Source organism: Canis aureus, chromosome 32 (assembly GCF_053574225.1).
Source record: "Canis aureus isolate CA01 chromosome 32, VMU_Caureus_v.1.0, whole genome shotgun sequence".
NCBI lineage: Eukaryota > Metazoa > Chordata > Mammalia > Carnivora > Canidae > Canis > Canis aureus.
The window spans coordinates 21,193,146-21,212,706 of NC_135642.1; the positions used below are offsets into that span (position 1 = coordinate 21,193,146).

Sequence of the window (19,561 nt, forward strand, 5' to 3'; positions counted from 1 at the left end):
GGTACTATGGGATTATAACAATCAGAGACAGTTCTTAGCAGGTTATCATCCCCAGGGTGCTGGACAGACAGTGGAATGAAACACCCCCCAGTCTTTCTATGAAGGAGGCCTATTTGCTTGTCCTGGGGCTTCATGAAGCCTGGGGAGAACACTTTAGGTTTGGCACACAACCGGAGGCCAACAGGGGTGCTGTGGAGGCTCTAGGCCAGTGGACGCCATCTTTGTGTTCTTCCTCTGCTTTGCTATGACTTACTGGTATCTCCCAGAAGGGAGCTTTTACATTCATCTGGAGCCCTATTTTTTCCAGTTGCTGCCCAGGGACAACACCTCTAGATTGCCTTGGCTTTGGTGACCAGCAAGCCTTTATCCATGTGGTCCCACAGAACTGTATGCATATATTTGCATACTTTAAAAGCTGCTGTCTGAGGATCTGGCTTCCAGTATGCCTGAATCTAGCTACTGACCAAGATCCTTCCCTTTTGGAAATGAAAAACACCCTCAACTAATGGGAACCATAAAAATAAAATAGGCTGTTTGGACAATCACAAAAGGTTGAAAGAAAATCAAAAGCTTGTGGGCATGGTTGAACATAAGGATCATTTCCTATTCAAAGCCATTCCTTCAAGGCTGCAAGAGGTGGCTGTTTTATCTAATTTACAGAAACCAACACAAGGAGTTCAGAAAAATAAATAGAGAAATATGTGTTAAAAGAATGAGATAACCTTAGAAAAGGCCTTAATGAAAAAATAAAATTGTTTAAAACAGAAAAAAAAAAGATCTTAATGAAATAGAGGTTAAGTAATTTACCTTATGAAGAGTTTAAAGTATTGGTCATAAAAATGCTCACCAAACTCAGGAAATGAATGAATGAGCACAGTGAGAACTTCAACAAAGAGGAAATATAAGAAAGTAGCAAATAGAAGTCATAGAGTTGAAGAACACCATGACTGAACTGAAAAATATACTAGAGAGGTTCAACAGCAGCCTAGATGAAGCAGAAAATAGCATCCTTTAACTTAAGGACAGGGCAGTGGTATTCACCTAATCAGAGCAACAACAACAAAAATAAATAGATAAAAATTTTAAAAATGAAGATAGCTTAAGGGACATATAGATTAACATCAAACAGACTAACATTTGCAGTATAGGGGTCCCAAAAGGAGGTGAGAGATAAAGGGGGAAAAAAACTTAAAGAAATAATGACTGAAATTTTTCTAACTTGGGGAAGGAAACAGACAAACTAGGTCCAGAGAGTTCCAAAGAGACCCACACCAAGACATGTTACCATTAAAATGTCAAAAGTGGGGGCACCTGGGTGTCTTGCTCAGTTGGTTAAAAGTCTGACACTTGATTTCAGCTCAGGTCATGGTCTCAGGATTGTGAGATCTAGCCCTTTGTTGGGCTGTACGCCTGCTTAGTATTCTCTCTTTCCCTCTCCCTTTGCCCATCCCCCCTTCCCAATAAAATTTTAAAAATTAAATTAAATGTCAAAAGTGAAAGACAAGGGGAGAATCTTAAAAGCAACATGAGAAAAAACAACTTGCTGTGTAGAAAGGGACCCCAATAAGACTAACAGCTGTTTCCAGCAGAAATTTTTACAGGCCAGATGAGAATGGCATGATATATTCAACACATACAGGAGGTCATAGCTAGAGAAGTAAGACAAGAAAATAAATTAACAGAGACAAACCAAAAAACAGACTCTTATTATAGAGAACAAACTGAAGGTCACTGTAGGGGAGGAGAGAAGGGGATGGGCTAAACCGGTAATGGGGATTAAGGAGGGCACTTGTTGGGATAAGTACTGGTTGTTACATGTAAGTGATGAATCAATTAAATTCTACTCCTGAAACTACTACACTATATTGTAACTAACTAGAATATATATATATATGTATATATATATATATATATATATATAATATATACATGAATGACACAGAGAAAGAGGCAGATACATAGGCAGAGAGAGAAGCAGACTCCCTGCAGGGAACCTAATGTGGGACTTGACCCACTGAGCCACCCAGGTGACCCTAGAATTTAAATGAAAACTTAAAACAACAAAAAATATATAATAATTGGAAATTAAACAAAACTGACATTTGCAAAGGAGATGTAGACAGATTATTAGAAATAATGAGAATTCAACGAGATGACTGGATATGGTAAAATGAAAAAATCATTTCTACACACCAGCTGTAAACTTTTTAAAGATTTATTTATTTATTAATGAGACACACACAGAGAGAGAGAGAGAGAGAGAGAGAGGCAGAGACACAGAGGGAGAAGCAGGCTCCATGCAGGGAGCCTGACGTGGGACTTGATCCCAGGTCTCCAGGATCAGGCCCTGGGCTAAAGGCGGCGCTAAACCGCTGAGCCACCCGGGCCACCCCATTAGCAGTTTTTAAAAAGTTTTAACACAGTATCATTTATCAATTTATCACTTAGGAACAAAAGTAACAAAAACTAACTATTTAGGAATAAATATAAGGAAATAGGTGTAAGAAATCCATGGAGAGGAACCCTGGGTGGCTCAGTGGTTGAGCATCTGCCTTTGGCTCAGGCGGTGATCCCACAGTCCTGAGATCAAGTCCCACATCAGGCTCCCCACAGGAAGTCTGCTTCTCCCTCTGCCTATGTCTCTGCCTCTCTGTGTGTCTCTTACGAATAAATAAAATCTTAAGAAAAAAGAAATCTATGGAGAGAATTATAAACCCTTACTGAATGATACTAGATAAATGGAAAGATGTAATAGTCTTCATGGATTGGAAGATTAAATTCTCTCCCAATAGCCAATGCACTGAACATATCATAGACTGTTCTTTTTAAAGGAAACTGACAAGGGCCATGGATAGCCAAAATAAAATTTGTGATGGTAATGGTTTAGGGGAGGTGGTTTAGGTAGTGAAGGTTCTTGCTCTACCAGATACCAAGATTTATTTTATTTATTTATTATTTTTAATGATTTTATTTGTGAAAGAGGCAGAGACATATGCAGAGAGAGAAGCAGGCTCCATGCAGGGAGCCCGATGTGGGACTTGATCCCAGGACTCCAGGATCACACCCTGCGCCAAAGGCAGGTGCTCAACCATTGAGCCACCCAGGCATCCCCCAAGATTTATTTTAGAGCTATGCTAATTAAGACAGTGTAGCATTAGCTTAAGGGTAAACCGAATGACCACTAAACACATGGTTTAGGAAAGGTAGCATTGTAAATTACTGAAGAAAAGAGGATGCTAGGACATTCAGTTATTCATATGGAAAAAAATGAAACTGCCTCTCTACCAAGCACCACAAATTGTAAAAAGTACAAGACAAAAAAAATCAAAGCTTTTAGAAAACATAGGAAAATATCTTTGTGACAGTGGAATTGAAAAGGATTTTTTAAGTGAGGAAGTTCACAGAAAAGAACTAGAAAAGATAGATAATAATGTTTCAACTAAAATTAAAACTTAGTTTGTTAGAAGTTACTACAAGACATCAGCACCAAATGCAGTTTGCAAATTTTGAATGGATTTTGGTCTTCCAAAAAAAAAAGGCTATATGAAAACACTGGAGCAACTGGGGACATTTGAACATGGGCATATGAATGTAAGTGATGGAATTTTTAATTTTTTTATATATAATACTAGTATTATGTGTATGTAGGAGAAGGTGATTAAGAGATGAATGATTTATTTATGGATAAACTGTTGTGATACATGCAATTAACATACAAATTTAGCATAACCTATAAAAGTTTATATATATATGTTTATATATATAGAGAGAGACAGCAATATATATTAAAATGTACATGGCAAAATATTCATTGTTGGATCTAGATGAAGTATATACCTATGTTCTTTGTACCATTATTTCAGATTTTGTGAATGTTTGCAATTTTTTATTTTATTTATCTTTTTAAAGATTTATTTACTTATTTGAGAGAGAATAAGTGGAGGAGGCGCAGAGGGAGAGGCAGAAAGAGAATCCTCAAGCAGACTCTCCAATGAGCACAGAGCCCAACACAGAGATCAACGTCCCTGAGATCATGACCTGAGCCAAAATCAAGAGTCAGATACTCAACCGGGTCATTTATGCACCCTGCAAATTTTAATTAAAAAAAAATTTTAGGGGGCTCCTGGATGGCTCAGTGGTTGAGCGTCTGCGTTTTGTTGAAGAGACTTTGTTTTTCTCATTATATATTCTTGTCTCCTATGGTGTAGTGAAGGAAATTATCAACAAAACAAAAAGATAAACTATTGAATAGGTGAAGATATTTGCAAATGATCTACCTGATAGGGGTTATATATACTTAATATATAAAGTATATCAAGAACGTATACAACTCAATACCAAAAAACCCCCCAGCAGTCCAATTTAAAAATGGGCATAAGATGTGAATATACATTTATCCAAAGAAGACATACAGATGGCCAACAGACACATGAAAAGATGCTCAGCATCACTCATCATCAGGGAAATGCAAATCAAAACCATAATGAAGTATCACCTCACACCTGTCAGAATGGCCAAAATCAAACCACTAGAAATAACAAGTGTTGACAAGGATGTAAGAAAAGGGAACCATTATGTACTGCTGATGGGAATGCAAACTGGTGCAGCCACTGTGGAAAACAGTTTGGAGATTCTTCAAAACTAAAAATAGAACTACCATATGATCCAGAAATTCTACAACTGGATATTTACCCAAAGAAAATGAAAATACTAATTTGAAAAGATACATGCATCCCTATGGTTACTGCAGTATTATTTACAATAGCTAAGATATGAAAGCAACTAAAGTGTATATCCATACATAGATCAATACATAAAAATGGTGTAGTATGTAACTTATGTGTATATATATATATGCACACACACATACACACTAAGCCATATTACTCAGCTATAAAAAAGAGTGAAATCTTGCCATTTGCAACAACATGGATGGATCTAGAGAGTTTAATTCTAAGTGAACGAAGTCAGAGAAAGAAAATGCCATATGGGGATGCCTGGGTGGTTCAGTGGTTGAGCATCTGCCCTGGGCTCAGGTCGTGATTGTGGGGTCCTGGGATCAAGTCCCTTCATCAGGCTGTCCGCAGGGAGCCTGCTTCTCCCTCTGCCTATGTCTCTGCCTCTTTCTCTGTGTCTCTCATTAATAAATAAATAAAACCTTTTAAAAAAAGAAAATACCATATGATTTCACTCATATGTGGAATTTAAGAAACAAAACAAATAAATGAAGAAAAAAGAAGAAAGCAAACAAACAAAAAAACCCTGACTCCTAAAAACAGAGAATAAACTCAGTCTGATTACTAGAGGGGAAGGGCAGAGGGGTGAAATAGGTGATGGAGATTAAGGAGTGCACTTGTCATGATTAGCACTGAGTAATGTATAGAACTGTTCAATCACTATATTGTACACCTGAAAGTAATATAACACTGTATGTTTACTGGATTTAAAATTTTAAAACTTAATAAAAATATGTTTAGAATTTTAAAAATGCACCTCTAAATGACCAGTGCACACACACACTCCATGTATGTGTGTATATGTGTGTATTCATTGGACCCCATAAATTTGAAAATACAGAAACTGCACTTTTAAAATTTAAATTCCAGTTAGTTAACACATGCGTACTATTAGTTTCAAGTACAATTTAATGACTCAACACCTACATATGACACCCAGTGGTCATCACAAGTGTCCTCTTTAATCTCTATCACCTATTTCACCCATCCTCCCACCCCCACCCTTCCAGGAACCCTCAGTTTGTTCTCTATAGTTCAGAGTCTGTTTCTTGATTTGCCTCTCTCTCTTCCCTGCCCCCCCCATAATCATTTGCTTTGTTTCTTAAATTCCACAAATGGTATTTGTCTTTCTGTGACTAGCTTAGTTTGCTTAGCATGATGCTCTCTAGCTCCATCCACATCATTGCACATGGTAAGATTTCATTCTTTTTGATATATACTTTATATATTCTGAGAATATTTCATTGTGTAATATATATACACCACATCTTCTTTATCTCCTCATCAGTCGATGGATACCTGGGCTGCTTCCACAATTTGGCTATCGTTGATAATGCTGCTATAAACAATGGGGTGCATGTATCCCTTCAAATTAGTATTTTTGTATCCTTTGGGTAAATACCTAGTAGCACAATTGTTAGATTGTAGGGTAGTTCTATTTTCAATTTTTTGAGGAATCTTCGTACTGTTTTCCACAAAGGCTGATGGCTGCACTGATTTGCATTCCCACCAATAGTGAAAAATGGACAATTTTAAATATAACCTTAAAAACTGTGTTAAGGTAATACTGTGATTTTGTAAGATAATATAGGTGAATGTCATCATGATCTTTGGACAGAGGAATTTGTAGTATTTTCACAGAATGGAATACTCTACAGCAAGTAGAACGAACAAACTACAATGCATGGAACAATATGAATGAATGTTGCATAATTCTGAGTGATAAGAGCTAGACACAAAAGAGTACACACTGTGTGATCCTATTTCTATAAAGCACAAAAGCTGGCAAAATCTATCCTGTCAGCAGTTAGTGGTTTCCCAGACTAGAATTGGGTACAAGGCCAGTTAGGGTGTTAGTGATAGCCTACTTCTGGTTACATGGGCAGGTCCACTTTTTGAAAATTCACTGAATTTTACAGTTATGATATGGATTTTTCTATATATGTATGTTTTACTCCAATAAAGGTTTATTTTTGAAAAAAATGAAGATACAGATATCCTGAATAGATCTATAATAGCTAAAGCAAATTGAGCTAGTATTTGAAAATCCACCTATTAAGGACAAACATTCCAGTAGCAGAAGGTCTTTCTGTTTAATTCTAACAGACCTTCAAGAAACAAGTTATTAGTATAGTAATACAAACTGCCAGAGAGTGATCCCTGGGTGGCGCAGCGGTTTGGCGCCTGCCTTTGGCCCAGGGCGCAATCCTGGAGACCCGGGATCGAATCCCACATCGGGCTCCCGGTGCATGGAGCCTGCTTCTCCCTCTGCCTGTGTCTCTGCCTCTCTCTCTCTCTCTGTGACTATCATAAATAAATAAAAATTAAAAAAAAAAAAACTGCCAGAGAAGAGCATTTAACTGTAAAGCCATATATGTACTGTTATTACTGTATATTATACTGTACATTGTTATAACTGTATATTATTATATAAGTTATTACTATATAATACCATTACTGTTATTACTACAAAGGACAGAATGAGGATAAACAGAAGAAATTATAAGGAGAAAAGCAGATTTACATTATCAGAGGCAGCATAATGTAGTAGTGAGAGTGAGACTCTGAGGGCCAGCCTGCCTAACCTCAGACCATGGCTCTGCCCTCTGTAGGCGATATGATTGAATCAGATTATTTAACCCCTGTGTGTTGTTCTCCATTCTGTAAAATGGGGGTAATACTAGTGCTTACCTCACAGGGCTATATAAAGATTATATGATCGATTATTTGCAAAGCGCTTAGAATGGTAGCCGGTACGTAACAAACACTATACATTTGTATAGCAAATCAAACAAATCTGGTGGGTTAAAGAGCCTGCCTTGTAAAGCAGTAAGCTTTTCAGGGGCTCATGCAAAGGCTGGAAAAATACCAGTTTGGGGTCTAGCAATCTTCTCAAACTTCAGTATGCATTCGGATCACATGGAAATCTTGCTAAAGTGCATGTTCTGAGTCAAAACCCTGGGTGGAATCTGAAATTCTTTATTTCTAAGAGAGGGTGCCGGTGCTGTGGGGCTCCTGTGGACTACAGCTTGAGGAGTAGAGATCTAGGCCTTTCCATATGGCTATATATACATCATGGCTTCAAAGATGCTTAGTTCTTATTTCTGATTATCAACTGGCAGTTGATTCTAAATTCTAAATATATTTCTCTTTCAAAACCAACTTTCGTCACCTCAATTAACTAATAATAATTTAAACACTAAAAGGATTATAAATTTATAGGAAGCTTGGGATGACTCTTTACACAAATGTGAATCTTCTCATAATGTAGTAATTATATGTGCTCTGTCTCTCTCTCTTTTTTAAATTCAGCTATCTTTTGGCTTTTCTTAAAGAAAAAACACTTATCACAAGAAATGTGAACAGTGAAATACAGCAGAGGCAGTTCCTGTGTCACTTTGGAATTCACAGTAGAGTCTATATTTGATATGATAAAGAAGATGTCACTTTAGATCTCCAGTAGGGAAGTGACAGAAGGAAAAGCTCCTGTGAGGGCAGGATAAATGACAAAGAAGGAAATGTCAGGCTTGAAGTAAAAAGAAAAAATAAAGAACAATCATTTTTTTAAACTTTGAAGGTATGGTTCTGAGATGTGAAAGAGGTTAAAGAGTAGGACTAACATTGAGCAACATATTAATTCAACATGCTGAATAGGCAAATGAGACTTTGATGTATCAGAGAACCTGGTGAAGCATACTTCTGTGCATCCCCCTGGACCTCAGGTTCTAAAGACTGTTAACATGTGATCCAGAATGGAAACCTGAAGAATGGCTTGGTGCTTGGGGCTTTTTGACATTGTGGGAAATTCTGGATGATTTGGTCTGAGTTATATCCCATGCTTTCTTTCCTTTAGGGAATCCTCAGTAATGATGATTGACTTAAAGCCAAAGGGAACCCGCAGAGTTTCCTGGGGACTGGATGCACATAGGCAGCAACTCTGGGATTGTCCTGTGCAGAGTGTCTAAGGGCTTTGGCCATAGAGTGGCTCATGAACATACAACATAAAGCTGGGACTGTCCTGTACAGAGTATCTGAGGGCTTTGGCCATAGAGTGGCTCATGAACATACAACACAAAGCTATTGACACTAATTTCTGCTGTTTCTGTGGCCCACTTTGCAAATGCTCCCAGATCTGATAGAGCCAATGAGTAAGGAGGCAGTGGATAGGACATTTTATTTTTCTATTATTCTACTGTTTGAAGTCAACACGGAAAGTTCCAGACTATATATTTTGCTTTAAAAAGAAGAATATAGGAGAAGTGAGGGAAAGATGAGACTAGGCATTCAAAGTATATAATGCTACAGTTTTCTTTAAACTTGTGCTATTTTAAATAGTTTTAGTATTTTACTCACCACCACTGCACAGAGGTTGTATTTAGGGTGTTTCCGAAAAACTGGACAAATATAAGGAGTAAGGTCTAAGTTGGTGAGTGGGTAGTGAATATCTGTTCTCAGTTTCCTTTTCATTGTACCCAGAATGTCAAATCTGGAGAGAGAATAAATGTACGAAACATAAAGTAAGTTTGTAAACCATTCATGAATGAAGTCTACATACCTTGGTAAATTCCAATATAGTTAAAAATAATTTCTTGGAAAAATAATTTGGCACAGACCTGTACATAAATTTTTTTCTTATCTATGTGTATTTATAATCTCCACATCCACATGTGTCAGCTGAACTGAGACTGGTTATGCCAGAGGTGTGAGTCAGGAGGTGAGACAGTACAAAGTCAATCCAGGGAGAGGAGAAGATGGGGACAAAGCCAGGTTTGGCATCAAGGAGTAGAAAACACATTGATTGACTCAGCTTTTCCTTATCTTGACTTTAGCATGTGTCGTTTCAGCAGTGTCTCATTTTCCAACTCTCAGGTTTTTATATATCTTTAAAAAGATAAAATTTTCCAAAAATCTTGTCCCATTCTCTATTTGTTTAGATCAACAATTCCAAAATCTGAATTCCTATCAGAATCACCCTGGAGCTTTTTAAAAAATAAATTATGGTGCCTGGGTGGCTCAGTTAGGCACCCAACTCTTGGATTTCTGCTCAGATGGTGATCTCAGGGTCAGGAGATCAAGCCCTACATTGGGCTCTGAGCTGGGCATGGAACCTGTGTAAGATTCTCGATCTCTCCCTCTGCTCCTCTCGTCCCCCTCTAAATAAATAAATTAAGTAAAAAAGTTCATTTTGGAAAAATGGCTGAATGGCTGATTTAGGTCTGGGGCAGGGAAATTACTGTGTGAACCTGAGATATCCTCATGCTTTCAGCAAGACACCTTGTTTGCAAAAACTAAGGGAGTACCTACTATCTGACCCAACAATCCTGTGCCTACATATCATAGCAGAAGAAATGAAGATTTATACCCACATAAAAACCTATATTCTAATGTTTATAGCAGCTGAATTCATATCCGCCACAAATTGGAATCAACCCAAATATTCATCAACTCATGAATGGATAAACAATTGTGGTATAAGGAGTGCCTGGCTGGCTCAGTTGGTAATCCATGCAACCTCTGATGCCAGGGTCATGAGTTCAAGCCTCACAATGGGTGTGGAGCCTACTTAATTAAAAAAAAAAAAAAAACACCCATAAGAGTGGTATATTCATGAAAGGGAATACTACATAGCAATAAAAAGGAAAGAACCACTAACTCACTAACAACATGAATTAATTTCAGAAACACTATGCTAAGTGAAAGAAGCCAAACTAAAAACAAAACAAAACAAAAAAAAACTGCACATGGCATACATAACATAGGATATTCTGGGAAAGGCAGAACTATAAAGACAGGAAATCAGATCAAACCTTTCCAGGGACTGAGTGTGGGAGAAGAGGTGGATTATGAGAAAGCATGAGAAAACTTTTTGGGGTGATGGACAGAGTTCTATGTTGGCTCTGCTGGCTACATGACCATGCATTTGTCAAAAATTCATAGGACTACACACTTTTAAAAAAGTATACATTTTATACTTGCAATTATACTTTAATAAGTCTGCATTAACTAACTAATGAGCTCAGAGAAGCAGGCTTAAAGGGGTTCCCACTGGCCAATTTTGAGCAATTTAAGCATAAAGAAGGATGATGATAGTAATGGATTTTAGGCACATTAATTTTTAAAATATCCATGAGTTCGGGCACCTGGGTGGCTCAGTGGTTGAGCATCATTGGCTCAGGTCATGATCCTGTGGTCCTGGGATTGAGTCCTGAATAAGGTTCCTCACAGGGAGCCTGCGTCTCTCTCTGCCTCTGTCTCTGCCTCTCTGTCTCTCATGAATAAATAAATATTTTTTTTAAAAATCCAGATTCATGTTAATTACAGAGGGGAAACTATACTTATAAATGGTGGGGGGATCCCTGGGTGGTGCAGCGGTTTGGCGCCTGCCTTTGGCCCAGGGCGCGATCCTGGAGACCCGGGATCGAATCCCACATCGGGCTCCCGGTGCATGGAGCCTGCTTCTCCCTCTGCCTGTGTCTCTGCCTCTCTCTCTCTCTATCATAAATAAACAAAAAAATTTAAAAATAAATAAATAAATAAATAAATAAATAAATAAATAAATGGTGGGATCTTCTAGTCACTATCTTAACTATGGCATCAAACTTAACATCACCAAGAGTGGGACAAACTTTTATGATGTGCCTCCTGATATAATGTGTGTGACAAATACAGAACATCACCTAGTCTGCATTTCCACTAAAAAAAAAGTTTATCCTGAATCTCACCATGGGGAAGCAATTAGATAAATACAGAATGGGGCATATAATATAAACAATGGACTCCCCAAGGACTTTTTTAAAAAGATTTTATTTATTTACTCATGAAAGAGAGAGAGAGAGGCAGAGACACAGGCAGAGGGAGAAGCAGGCTCCATGCCGGGAGCCCGATGCGGGACTTGATCCTGGGACTGCAGGACCATGCCCCGGGCCAAAGGCAGGCGCTGAACCGCTGAGCCACCCAGGGATCCCCACCAAGGACTTTTTTAATGAGAAAAAAAAAGTTTAAATGTATAAAAAGGTGGAAGGATTATCCTAGATTAAGAGACTAAAGAAACAGCCAGGAGCACCTGGCTGACTCTGTTGGTTAAGTGTCTGCCTTCAGCTCAGGTCATGATCCCAGAGTCCTGGGATCAAGCCCCACATAGGGCTCCCTGCTGAGTAGGGAACCTGCTTCTCCCTCTCCCTCTGCCCCTGCTTGTGCTCTTTCTCTCAAATAAATAAAATCTTTAGAAAAAATAAAGAGACAGCCACGTGCAGTATATGACCCTGGACTGGATGCTGGATTAGAAGTTACAAAAGGCATTTTGGAGATGAAAAATTTAGATATAGATTGTATGTTAGGTGATGGGAAATCACTGTTACATTTCTTGAGCATGATAATGGTGTTGTGATTATGTCAAAGAATGTCCTTGTTCTCAGGTGATATGCGCTGAAGTACTTAAGCAGGAAATGCCATGGTGTTTGCTTCTTATTTCAGAATTCAGCTAATAAAACCGAAGGGATGAAGGAAAGAAGAGGGAGGAGGAAGGGAGGAGGAAGGAAGGAAGGAAGGAAGGAAGGAAGGAAGGAAGGAAGGAAGGAAGGAAGGAAGGAAGGAGAAAAGAAAGAAAAGAGGAAATGGGGCAATGTTACCAATATTAATGAAGATCCTAGGGCATATTCATTATATATTCTTAGAATTTTTCTGTAGATTTGAAACTTTTTATAATAAAAATGAGGTGGAATTAAAAAATTAAAATCATGATGTTTAGAATCAACCTCAGACCTGTGGAATAAGAATTCCCAAAGGTGAGGCCAGGGAATTTATTTTTTTAAAAGTCCTCATTGTAAAAAAAAAAAAAAAGTCCTCATTGTGAGTGCCAAATGTCTATCAATAGACAAGCAAAATATGATGCAGACACAATGGGATATTATTCAGCTATAGAAAGAAATGAACTTCCAGTACATACCACAACATGGATGAACCTTGAAAACATATTCTAAGTGAAATAGGTCAGCAAAAAGGACATTGTATGATTCCATGTACATGAAGTACCTAGAACAGGCGAGTTTATAGGCACAGAAAGCAGAATTGTTGAATCACTATATTGTACACCTGGACCTAATCTAACACTGTTAGAGTTCAATAAAAAGGTTAAAAGCATGGATTTTATGTTACCTGTGTTTTATCACAAATTTTTAAAAACTAATGTAATATACTGAATTCCATTGAAGTGTACACTGTACTTTTATGTCTTTCCTTTAGAGAGAGCATGTGCACAAGCAGCAGGGGCAGAAGGAGAGGGAGAGAGACTCTCAAGCAGACTCCTCAGTGAGCTCAGAGCCCGAAACAAGAGCTCAGTCTCACAATCCTGACATCAAGACCTGAGTGGAAACCAAGAATCGGACGCTTACCCAACTGAGTCACCCCGGCGCCCCTGAATTGTACACTTTAAATGGGTTAATTGCACGATCTGTGAATTATATCTCAAGAAAGCCATTAAAAAAATCTCAGGGGATCCCTGGGTGGCGCAGTGGTTTGGCGCCTGCCTTTGGCCCAGGGTGCGATCCTGGAGACCCGGGATCGAATCCCACGTCGGGCTCCCGGTGCATGGAGCCTGCTTCTCCCTCTGCATGTGTCTCTGCCTCTCTCTCTCTCTCTCTGTGACTATCATAATTAAATAAAAAATTAAAAAAAAATCTCAGAAAACATCAAAATCCATACCTTTTTAAATGAAAGATAATTATTTTTGGTGCTTTGGAAATACTGGCCCTTACAGCTGTTTCTTGCTTGGTTTCACAGAAAGAACAGTGAATTTGGTTATTCCAGGTCAGTGTGTCTTGTTGAAAAAAACACTGGAGACAGTCCTATGGAGGTAAAAAAGCATTTGGTGACTACTCTGGATCAACTGCAGCCCAGCCTGTTTACAGTAGCACTTTGCAACAGCTGTGGAAATGTGATCTTCAGTGCTTTCCCCAAAGTCAACACATCCAGGAGGCCCTGTGTCACGAGCTGTTGCCTGGACAGGTTTAAAACCTACCTGACAAAAGGAGGTGCGTCTCTCTCACTTAGTTACTGAAATGGATCCAAGTGCCCATCTCACTTCCAATCTCTGGATCAGCATTTTAACATTTCTGGTTTATTTCAGAATAATACTGACTGTGCAGTTTCGACTAACCAAGTCAGGCAGCTGTCTTAGGTTATTTGTCTCATCAGAAAAGTGATCCAAAAACTGAAAATGACCGTGTCCCGTGTTTTGAGGTGACCCAAAATGAAGACGGCAGAACAGAACTTGATCCCATGCCCCCAGAAGCCATCCTGAATGTAGCCAGCCCCCCACTCTGCAAACCATTAACCTGAAGAGAAAGATGAGAGCAGACTGTGTTTCAGTACACATGCCAGTGCCTCATTTAGTGTCTTTGGATTTTGTTTCCAATCATCTTCAGCAATTCCATCTGAGAATTAAGCCTACTTCTACATAAGTAGTAGGATTCTGTTCTCCAATTCTGGTATGGGAAAACTTATAGCAGCAGATGTGTCTTCACAATTTAGTTAGAAAAATATAAATATGTATTATTCTTCAAGGATACGTATTGCTCCCTGCCTTCTAGCTGTCCCCTGCCTTCTACTGCTACCTGGATTTACAGATTAATTTTTGGTATTATGGTGAGGAAAATTCAAGAGGTAAATTCCCTGTATGTACCAGGCCATCTTAAATAGAATGAACAAATCCCACCAGTCATTTCAATTTTACAGTGAGGCTGTTTTAATGATTACATTTAGAAATACAACTGAATTCACAGTAACTTTTGACTATACGTTGCTTTTCTACAAAATATAGTCATCATGGGCTTCCAATTTGTTTTAAGTTATAGAGCAGCCCCCCTCATAATAGACAATGTAGGAAGCAGCCCTGAGATGGTATCCAGGAGCAAGAATCCCTACCTGAAGAGAGCACTCATATTCGGATGGAATGGGGAGAGAGAGGACGGTGAAGACTTCATTCTTGTAAGTACAGTTCTCACACTTCAAACACATGATGCTGTAGTTGAGCTGCCCTTCAAACAGCTGTGTGATGATGGAGGACTCACTGGCAATCACCTTCCTGCAGCATCTGAGAACAGATCCTTTTTCGTGTGATCTTTTTCGATGGTACTGAATCAAGGAACAAATTGGCCCCGAATCAACTATTGGTTATCAAAAGAAAGCTTTTAACAGAATGACTTGATTTTTTTTTTCGATCAGAATGATACACTGCTACCAGAAACCAATTAATTTTGGATTCAGACAATACATAGGTAAGATCTTCTTAAGTGTACATGTTATGTGGGGCAACTGGGTGGCTCAGTCAGTTGAGTGTTGGGCTCTTGATTTCGGCTCAGGTCATGATCCCAGGGCTTTGAAATCGAGCCCCGTGTGGAGCTCCAGTGAGGCTCCCCAGCCAGCCTTGCATAGAGCTCTGAGCCCATCAGGGAGTCAGCTTAAGATTCTCTGCCCTCCTTGTGCTCTCTCTCTCTAAATAAGTAAATCCCTTTTTAAGAAAAGTATATATTAGGATTGATTTCTGATAATTCAGTTATTTTCCTCCTTAAGCAAAGCTGAGGAATGATGACACACTAAGGCTGGTAAAACACATGTCCGTGCCCAGAAGCAGAGAGCTTATGATCATATGATACAGGGTCCTAGAGACAGTTCTTCTTGGGAAGAGGACAAGTAAGCTTTTGAACTAGCTTTCAGTCATGCAAACTGATGGAGGAGATAAATGAAATCTGTCCTCCCTCCAGCCCCTTCAGATTTAGCATCTTCTACTTCTATTGTTAGAAAACACTTTTTGGGGGCACCTCAGTGGCTCAGTGGTTGGGCGTCTGCCTTTGACTCGGGTTGTGGTCCCGGGGTCCTGGGATTGAGTCCCACATTGGGCTCCCCGCAGGGAGCCTGCTTCTCCCTCTGCCTATGTCTCTGCCCTCTCTGTGTATCTCTCATGAATAAATAAATAAAATCTTTAAAAAAAAACTTCTTTAAAAGAGCAAACCTTAAATTGCTAAGGCAGCTCAATTTAGCCTTGTAGCCTGATTTGATCTAGCTCATATTGAGGAATACCCTTTCTGGGAGCAGTTTGGTGCTTTTCAGTGGTTGAACGGCCTCACTAGACATTCAAAAGACAGCTCCACAGACAGCTCCACTTTGGAGCTGTGCTCACTGCTACCCTTCGCCTTGCTTCTTTCGTCATGCCCTACTACCGAGGTTTTCCACCTGATGGTAACTTGATGGCCCTAATGCCAACTTTAGTCTTGGGAATGAGAATGCTGTTTATTTCAGATTGGGTGCATATGAAGACCTAAGTGATTTTACTGGCCACCACCCTAACTTCCGGCTTAAAAAAAAAAAGTGCTGCCATGAATATCTTTCTATCAGTAAAAATGAAAAATGGAATCACAGGAATGGAAAATGAAATCTGAGGATCAGGGATGAGAGTCATCAATGCCTCTCATCTGCATCATTTACTGAAATATTTCCTGATGGTAAGTATAAGGTAAGCTAACGTCAGCACAGCGACACTACATAAAACCACGCATCTCTTTTTCGTGAGTATGTGTCTCAGATCAAGACTGAAGGCAACGAGTCTTACAAAGAAAAGTAACACCTTCCTAAATGGCAATCTCATGTTTTATTAAGTGTTATGTCCTGATCCAGTGAAGAACTCAAGTTCAGAATGTTTAGCACAAAGATGAAACTTTGCAGTATTGAGGTCTGTCCTTTAACCCGGAGCTTCCTATTTTCTTGGGTCTGTAGTTGCCATGAACATGTATTTTAGGTTGTAAAGTTCTATATGTTATTATCTCATGAGGAGTATATTTTTATTTAAAAATATGTGATTATCACTTAAAAAACAACTAGTCTGTGCAGATGTTATTTGCAAAGGGAACAGATTAGTGTTTCCCACGCCTGTTGATCACTGAAACACCACGTGAGCTTTCCCAAGGGACAGCCCAGGACATTCTAGTTCAGTAACACGGGAGTGAGGGTCTTAGAATTAGTGTTGTAAAACTCTTCTCGGGTGATTCTGAAGATGAGCTAAGCTTGGTAAATACAGACCAATTCAAATAGTGACTTGAGGGACACCTGGGTGGCTCAGCGGTTGAGTGTTTGCCTTCAGCCCAGGGCATGACCCTGGAGTCTCGGGATCGAGTCCTGCATCGGACTCCCTGCATGGAGCCTGCTTCTCCCTCTGCTCATGAATAAATAAATAAAATCTTTATAACAAAAACAAATAGTGACTTGAATGTGCCCTGCACAGAGTGGGCAATACTAACAGAACAGATGAAAGAATGAAAAGTAAAAGTTGGGGCAGCCCTGGTGGCTCCGTAGTTTAGCACTGCCTTCTGCCCAGGGCCTGATCCTGGAGACCCGGGATCGAGTCCCACGTCGGGCTCCTTGCATGGAGCCTGCTTCTCCCTCTGCCTCTGACTCTCTCTCGAATAAATAAATAAAATCTTTAAAAAAAAAAGAAGAAGAAAGAAGAAAGAAAGAAAGAAAGGAAGAAAGGAAGGAAGGAAGGAAGGAAGGAAGGAAGGAAGGAAGGAAGGAAGGAAGGAAAGGAAAGGAAGAAAGAAAAGAAAGAAAAAAGGAAAGGAAAGGAAAGGAAAGGAAAAGACAAGACAAGACAAGACAAGAAAAGAAAAGAAAAGAAAAAAAAAGAAAAAAAGAAAAAATTGCTGACAGAGCCGAAGGTCTATCTTATTTCAAGGCCATTAATCCTACTCACTTTTTTCAGAGCTTCATGAAGTTCATTCAGGACATAAATCAAGAATTCCTGAGCATCCTGTTGTGTCTTTTTCATAAACGCTGGGTAGAGGCTGCCAAGAGCTGACCGAAATACTTCTGGGGAGACACATTCTGAGTCTCCAAGCCACATGTCTGTCATCACATAGGCGAAAGCAGTGGCCACCTCACGGCAATCCCTTGGAAGAGGGGCAGAGAATGTTTCCGGCCGACTTCACCGAAAGGAAGGCACCTCCAAGCTGGGGCAGGTGGCAGCACACCAAAACCCACGCCCGTCTGTCGGCCGAGCTCCCCGCGGGGTTCTTCACTCTGGAAGTGGCGCCCGGGGCTCTGGGGCTCTCGCTGGGCCTGAGCGGGGGCTCGAGAGGGCTCCCTCCCGAAGCTCACCTGGGAGGTCGGGGCGGGGGTGGGGGGCTAGGCAGTGGGGGCTGGGCCGCAGGGAACACAGCGGCCTTACCTTTGAAGAGCCGTGATGTACTTCCCGGAGACGAAGTACTCCACCAGCGGCGAAACGCTGCACAGACACTGCAAGATGGCGTTCATGTAGCACGTGTTGCCCAGGTTGCGCAGGCCCGTCACCCCCTGGCGGCGCGGCGGGCTCGCACGCAGCTCGGCCAGCGCAGGGGCGTCTGGGGGATCCGTGCACTCTGCGCTGCGCAGGCGCGGCGGGCCAAGAAGGGAAAGCGTTCTGAGGGGCCCGCCGAGGGCCGAGGGCGCCCGCCCGCCCGCCCGCCCCGGGCCTGACCCGCACGACTTATTCCCGAACTCCGAATGGCGCCTGCGGCCCACTAAGCAGAAGTCAAAGTTTCTTCCCGAAACCACAGTAAGGGGACTGAGAATACTGGCCTTGCAGAGACCTAGAATCGCATTGGCTAAACATGCGAACTTTCCCTCAGAGTTCCAAAGTTTTAGGCACCTGGGTGGCTCAGTCGGTCAAGTATCCGACCCTTGATGTCGACTCAGGTCACCCTTTGGGGTCGTGAGATGAATATAGACGCGTGGATACACATGTATATAGCCGTCTGTTGGAGGCTGGTGGTCACTTCCAACACACTTTAACACCACCACGTCTTAGTTCATTCCTTCCACATTTTATATTCCCTTTTTTTTTTTTTTTTTGGTTTGGTTTTGTTTATTTATTTTGGGTGAGAGCATGTGCCAGAGTAGAGGGAGGGGCCGAGGGGCAGAGAGAGAGAGAATCTTCCAGCAGCTTCCCGGCTGAGTGTGAAGCTTGGGCAAAGCTCCATCTCACATCCCCATTTAATTCTTTCAACAAGGGACACCTGAGTGACTCGGTGGTTGAGCGGCTGCCTTTGGCTCAGGTTGTGATCCCGGGGTCCTAGGATCGAGGCCTGCGTGAGGCTCCCTGCAAGGAGCCTGCTTCTCCCTCTGCCTATGTCTCTGCCTCTCTCTCTCTGTCTCTCATGAATAAATAAATTAAATCTTAAAATAATTCTTTCAACAATTCTATGGGGTAGGTATAATTATTTTTAAATTTTGTTTTACAGAGGAACTATTACATTTAAATGGTTTTGTTGTTTGCCTATTATATATATATAATATGTACATATATATGTACAGTGGAATGTGGAGAGAAGGAATATCTACCTACGTACCTACCTACTGAGTTATTTGGATTTATATATCAGGTAATAACTAACAGTGTGTGTGTATACACACACACATATATATGGCATCTTCCCTTCTCTTTGGGCGACCCCCACTGGGTCAAATCTGAGGGAACCCTTCCAAATGTGGCATGTAACCCCCACTCCTTTGATATGGTATCCTCCACCGCCCAACTGAACTTCTTATGAAAGCTATAGTAGAGAGTGGCTCACAGGACGTAGTAGATGCTGAAGTCATCTGCAGGGAGGGGCCGCTGCGAAGTCATTTTAGTGAAACCACGTTGGACTTCTACTCAGGAGCTACATTTAATCCTTTTAACTTCATTTCTCAAAGCCTGTTACCTTGGCTCTTTTTGTTTGTAATAAACAATTTATATGGTTCTCTCCCCTTTCAGTAGCTGCAAACTGATTTTTAAATATACTTCAGGTACATTCCAA

The 19,561-nt window shown here is 40.4% G+C and overlaps 1 protein-coding gene across 1 annotated transcript in view; it reads right to left on the reverse strand.

Annotated features, from left to right (window-relative positions):
• Positions 1-19,561, reverse strand: part of USP50 (ubiquitin specific peptidase 50) — a 45,232-nt gene extending 25,671 nt beyond the window's left edge. The window contains exons 1-6 of the mRNA XM_077881071.1: positions 19,337-19,561; positions 17,953-18,147; positions 17,479-17,674; positions 14,658-14,867; positions 13,437-13,579; positions 9,090-9,222 (exon numbers count right to left, since the gene is read on the reverse strand). Of these exons, the coding sequence (XP_077737197.1) occupies positions 9,090-9,222; positions 13,437-13,579; positions 14,658-14,867; positions 17,479-17,674; positions 17,953-18,147; positions 19,337-19,389 (930 nt within the window). The 5' untranslated portion in view covers positions 19,390-19,561. The remainder of the gene's footprint in view (positions 1-9,089; positions 9,223-13,436; positions 13,580-14,657; positions 14,868-17,478; positions 17,675-17,952; positions 18,148-19,336) is intronic.